This window comes from Petromyzon marinus, chromosome 1 (genome assembly GCF_048934315.1).
Source record: "Petromyzon marinus isolate PM22_M1 ecotype Great Lakes invasive population chromosome 1, UKy_Petmar_22M1.pri1.0, whole genome shotgun sequence".
Classification (NCBI taxonomy): domain Eukaryota; kingdom Metazoa; phylum Chordata; class Hyperoartia; order Petromyzontiformes; family Petromyzontidae; genus Petromyzon; species Petromyzon marinus.
In genome coordinates, this window is record NC_133667.1 from 35,782,109 (window position 1) to 35,788,108 (window position 6,000).

Genomic DNA, 6,000 nt, shown 5'->3' on the forward strand with positions numbered 1-6,000 from the left:
ACGATGCGGCCTGGGCTACGCCCATGAAGTTGGGGCTTGTTTGGTTTGTTTTGGGTTTCCGTTTTCGCTGTCCGGTTCAAAAAGGTTTTTGAGGTCTGTGACATCGCTAGAATTGTGGCGCTTGGATGATGATGGGCTTCCGATAATCTACCTCTGCAACTCGAAAAGGTGTGAAGGTGGAGAACTCGATACTCAGCAGGAGTAACCACAACTCTACGGTCTGTGTAAAACGTAATCAATAATCTGGGAATATTAATAAGTAATTTGTTCCATTTCAACGGTAAAAATGTTTTCCGTGGGGGTGACCGCTTCATGGGTGATTTCTGGAACTTGATGGGAGGGGGGGAAGGGGGGGGATCTGTGGCTCTCGGAGATAAAGCTTTTGGTCAGAAGGGCTCATTGCGTGTATCGTCGCTTCATGCCTTTGCGACGTCGTCCCCGCGAGCGTCGGTGCCGCGTTCCATGGCTGTGTCTTGATCGGTTTCCCTCCTCCCATGTCACTTCCTGTCACTTCATGTCACTTCCTGTCACTTCCTGCCCCCGTCCGGCTCCCTCCCTCTCGCATCTTCTCAAGTGGTGGTTTAGTTTCTTCACTTTTGGAAGAAAAAAAAGCAATTGGTAAAAAGAAAAATGAGTTTTTTGTTCTCTCTATATATGAATGAGAGGAGTCATGTTTGGGGAAGGAAAAAAAAGAATGATACCATTCATTCATGGTGACCCTAATAAGCCAGCGTAGTGCAAATTCCATGTTCCCATTGCACGAGCCGGCCTTTCGACCCAACACAATTTATAATACGATTTGGATTTACAGTCTTGTCTAAAAACACACCTGCACGTGGAGACGCTGCACAGAGACGAACGTGACTCTCTCATTGCATATATCACGTGTGTACGCATGCACCAACACGCACACACACACACCAGGAGGTGTACGGTTAGTGGGCTACGCTGGAAATGTGCCAACCCTAAGCAGTGTCGCACACGCGCGTGCACGCACACACACACGTCCTGCGAAGCGCAGTCCCCTTTACCAGGATGTGACCGATTTGAAGCTGGGGGCTGAGACATCCCCTCTGTCGGGACTTGTCCCCCACTTTTAGCTTATTGTGGCTTTCACCTTGTTGGGCTTTCACCTCAGCTCACCAAACTCTTGTTCTATACAGTGACGGCTTCAAAGGGGTTGCGATACTCCGCGAAATACACCCCTAACCGCTCCCTTGCCAAGTCCCCCGTCAGCCGCCCTCGCAGCCCCAGGGCTAAACCGTTCGCGGGCCAGATGCCGCTCAAATGCCGCTCTCGCTGCGGTTTCTGGTGTCGCTGTGAATCCGAGACGAGCGCCGCCTGGATTTGATTAAACAATCGCCCGTGGATCTTACCGCAGGCTCTCTCGTCACGGTGCACCGTGCCCGGGTTCGTTCTGTTTGCGGGTCTGGTTGTGCGCGCGTATCGCGGTGCCGTGCTCCGACCACCGCCCCCGTGTGCCCGCGTGCCCGCATGCACACGGGGGCACGGGGGTGGGGGGGTGGGGGGGCACGGGGGTGGGGGCGGGGGCGTGGGGGCACCCCAGGCCTCGGCGCCGTCCCACGACCGGAGCGATCGCCCGCAAGGGATTTGCGCTCGTAGGCATCTCCTAGATGGAACCGCGGGGAGATGGTCCCGTGTCCGGGAGGCATTTATCCAGCAGTGGAGAGATCCACGGTGGATGACGACGATCGTGAGCTTAGCGGCCGTGGTGCAGTCAGAACGAGACTCGTTCTCCTTGGAATCGAAACACCTCCCACGGTGCTCACGATTTGCCCCCCCACCTCCCGCCCCTGGTTGTGGAACTGCATTTCGAGGTACAGTCGCAATCTGATTTGATTCTAATCCACCGTGCGTGTTGTCGCACTATAAATCCCAGTGCATTGCTCAAACGAGAACTGGGGATGTCATTAACTGTCAATTGGCAGCTCTGAGCCAGTGGTGGAACTTACACATCACCGTGACAGTCAGTCTGTCCATGAGACTATGGTAATGTTTGATTTTTGTATTTACTGCCCATTGTCGATCTACTGCTGGATGACGGCTTCCCCAATCTCATCACCCCATCGGACACGGGGTTCTTTGATCCTACTTCACCACGTCTGTTCAGTGCGGGTTGGTGAATGCGGTTCAGATACCTCTCTCTCTACATTATTAACCATGGCTGGGAATCGAATTCGGCTCACCGGGTTCAGAGTGCAACGCACGAGCATCTCGCACCCCTCTATTGAAGTGCGACTCGGCAATATACTGGCTACAGCGATTCAGAGGTGTGCTCCTTTCCGTGTCAAATTACAAAGTATCGCACAGCCGGCCGTGCCAGGCGTCCTTCGCTGGTCTCTCAGCGACGGCGCCGTCCGGTTTGCGCCGTGCAACTCTGGCAAGCGAAAGCTCCCGTCGTGCCTGGCACCAGGCGTGCATGCGGGGACGGCCAGAGCGGCCCGGCGTTCGAGCCGGTGTAGCCCCTTGCTCGCACCGGCGCCGCCAGCACCGACGGCCGCACGGCTTCCAAAACCAAAACCCAGGGTCGTGTCCACGCACCAGCAGGAGGGCGCCGAGCGCGGCGCCGACTCGACAGAGGAGACCATCTCGGAGTACGAACTGCGCTCCCGCACGGTGCGGCACAACACGCCCGGCGGCGGCGGTGACGGCGGCGACGGCGGCGGCGGCAATTCCTCGTCCCGGTCGAGCCGCGCCGGCTCCGCGACCCGCTCGCGGACCACCACCGCGAGGGCGTCGGCCGCGAGCCAGTCCGGGAGCAGGTCGGGCGTGCCCGACGAGGCCATCCTCCGTCTCGGCATCTACTCGGCCGGCGTGGGTTCGCCCGAGCCCCGCGGCGGGATTCACGTGGGCGGCGAGGCGGCCGTCGGCGCCGTCCGCCTGTCGACGGGGCAGCAGGCGAGCGGCGCGAGCGTGACGAACACGACGAGCGTGACCACGCAGCGCGTCGAGACCAGCCAGGTGCCGCGCGGCAGCCTCGCCGCGTTCTTGCGCAGATAATGCCTTGCGGTGGCTTTTTTTAGAAGGTGGGGGCACGGGGACTCAAACTTGGCTGGGCAGGGAAGATTGCTCCAGTAATGGCTGTTGGAGATTCTGGGTAACAATATGGGGGTGGTCATTTGATGTTTGAATGAATAGGGGGTTGTCGTAAGATTTTGGTAAGTTTCTTTGAATTTGGTCACGTTTGGATGTGGGTTCCACGTCGCAGTTGTTGGTAGTTTTGTAACCGAGTGTCAACGGAGAAGCCGACGGTGCTACCGAGTGTCGATCGGCACCCATTCTCGGCGGCGGTGGTTGTTTCGAGGGAGAAATAATTATGCGTGTAATTCCAGGACCATTGATGTAGGGGCTGTAAAGGGACATTGTGTCACCTGGCAACTTGTTCTCCGATGGCACAAATATATTCTTTGCAAAACTTTATATTTTTGGAGGGGGGCGGGGGTGGGGTGGCGGGAAATGGAACGTGAAAACAACACATTTGCTCTTAATTTTGTGTGTCCCTCCGCTCTCCGGTTCAACACAGATGCCTTATTTACACGTAGCTCTACCTGAAGTTTGACGTTCTTACCTGTGCGTGTGTGTGTGTTGGGCTTTGCCGTGCAGTGTGGCATCGCATCTCGTGGAAACTGCATGTTTTGTTTTTGAGGTTATCTAAACGGTTACATTGTGAACACAATGCGCTTACTTTTGAGGGGAGGGGGTGGGAGAATGTATACGTATTACAGCGTACACGCGGTGTGTCTGTGCGGGTGTTACAACATTGCTTCTGGATTCGTTCCTGAATGAAACGGTTTTGTTCGTTGCATTTGATTTGTCGGCGTTGCTCTGCCCACATTCCTGTGATGGATGGTGCCTTTGTTGTCAAAATCCTCTTCCAAATATCTCGTATGGCTTGGCACTTTCCAGCTTAACTCCAGCGTATAACAATGCAAAACACGAACCGCCAACACCTCCGTGCCTCGTTTAGAGAACTCGCTCGCTTTTACGAACTTTGTTTTGCTCGGAAACCTCTCCATCTGCCCTCAACCCCGCCGTTGTCCTTTGTCGTCTTCCTCCAATCCCTCAAACTCATCTTCGCCCCCCCCCCCTTCATGACTCCGCCGTGGGCCAGATTTACTCGTTGATGATTATTGTCCAATTTCATTTTTTATAAATCCTTCTTTGGAGAGAGAGAGAGATGAGTCGCCACACAGCTCCGTGTCCCCACGACTGCTTACAACCCCGAGAGAGGCGCAAATGGGCCCCAGGCAATGTGATTCGGGGTTCCCACTGGTCCCCGGTTCTCTCTCATTTTTGTCTTTCGGTAATCAACATGTCCTTGGTGAAGCCGTTCGTCTTCCCGGGTTGTCCGTCGCATAGACACCAGCAGAGACGACGCTTCTACATGGACTTATCTTCCATCAGTGTTGAGATATTTTTCCTATGGCTTATTGTTTTGACCGTTTTGCCAACCCGTGAATCTCTCCCCCGGCTCGCTGCCCCTGACCGCAATCAAAGATTGACGATCCCAGCGGCTCACTCGAGCGGACGGTGGCCTGCAGCGGCGTGTCTCGAAAGCATGTTGTCACTTTGCTCGTTGTGAATCGTGCCTCGTGGCAGGCGGCAAGCACAGGTGGTGGCTGCAGCTTCCATCCAAAAACAACAACAATAACAACAACCTCTCGTGTTTGGGAGCCCTGGTGGCGGATCGCGGGCGGATGGTGTGCTGGTTTGCGCGCGTTCGTCGCTGGAGCTGCGGTGAAGCTTCACGCTCGGAAATATGTAGACACGCTCGCTTTTGGGTGCTTCGGTAAGCTATATAAGGGTAACATATTTTATCCCACTGAGAATAAAGACATGCGTATATATAAAATGATGTGTTCGCTTTGCAACACGAGGCGATGGAGGACGGCTGTGGCGGGACCCAGCCTGGCATTACAGTTTGTGTTGACAGCTTCAGGTTTTTGTTTTTTTACCCAGGACAGTGTTGCCAGATCGGAGGTTACTTCGCTCAGGATACTGTAAGATATATACTGTATTGAGGAAACTTATCATTGGCAAGAAGTCCTATTTCGTTTTCAAGGTTCCAGCATTGAGGGTTTATTTTTACCCCCCCCCCCCTTCCCTTAGCCAGCAACAATGCTCGCAAACGTGCCTTGTTTGGTTGATTGGAGAATCATTGTTATTTTATGTGTCTCTTGAAAATGGAGATGACTCGCACATCTTATTTTCCTGGCACAATCTGGAGGTTTTGTATCCGTAGGGTCGCGATTCGAGAGAAATCTTTTCTCAACGCTTTGAGAACAACGCGAATGATGGCCTCCTCTGAAAATGCCACAGATCCTCAAACCAAACAATTTGCAGATCACAATGTTGACCCGAGTGGGGGCCTCCTCTTCTCAGTCCCCTTGATGGTAACCGACCATGACCCCTTCAGGATTTATGGAATCCCCCCCCCCCTCTCTCACATCATGCGCCCCATTTTGAGTACAACAGGCCACGAAGGGTTTTATTCTTTGTATCTGGCAACACTGGAACGGGGCTTGCGTCCTGAGGTGGAGGCGTTTGCCTCACGACTTCCATTCCAAAAGCGTGGCTGATTGTCGCCGTGGGACCACGTTCTCCGCACGCCGCCTCCCTCCGCTTGCTCGATATTATCCGCTTTTCGCTAGGCGCTACAACAATGTTTTTCTTTTTCTGGCAATTAAAAATCTTTGTTAACACCAATGCTTTTTGTAAATGTGTTTGTGCAAATCTTGCGGTGGCTCTGTACCTGTGGGTTAAGCGCATCCTAACAAGACCTTACACGTTTGAAAATATGTTTTTTTTTAAACTTTGCTTTGCTCAGGAAAACTTGACTCTCAAGGCTCATTTTCATGAGGGTTCTGCTTGGGATGGTGGGGCCCTAATTTGTTAACATTTTTTTCATGAGATAGAAAACTAAAATACCTAGAAAAAACTTCACCTAGAGATGCCAGTGATCTATTTGCCCGACAGTCT

The 6,000-nt window shown here is 53.4% G+C and overlaps 1 protein-coding gene across 2 annotated transcripts in view; it reads left to right on the forward strand.

The window, feature by feature from the left end:
* The window catches only part of LOC116940774 (lamin-B2-like), a 37,821-nt gene extending 32,094 nt beyond the window's left edge, over positions 1-5,727 (forward strand). Inside the window, exon 12 of one of the 2 annotated variants that reach the window (XM_032950957.2) lies at positions 2,566-5,727. In XM_032950957.2, the coding sequence (XP_032806848.1) occupies positions 2,566-3,021 (456 nt within the window). In that variant the 3' untranslated portion in view covers positions 3,022-5,727. The remainder of the gene's footprint in view (positions 1-2,565) is intronic. The other variant, XM_032950966.2, reaches the window with a different exon arrangement.
* The last annotated feature ends 273 nt before the right edge of the window (positions 5,728-6,000 follow it).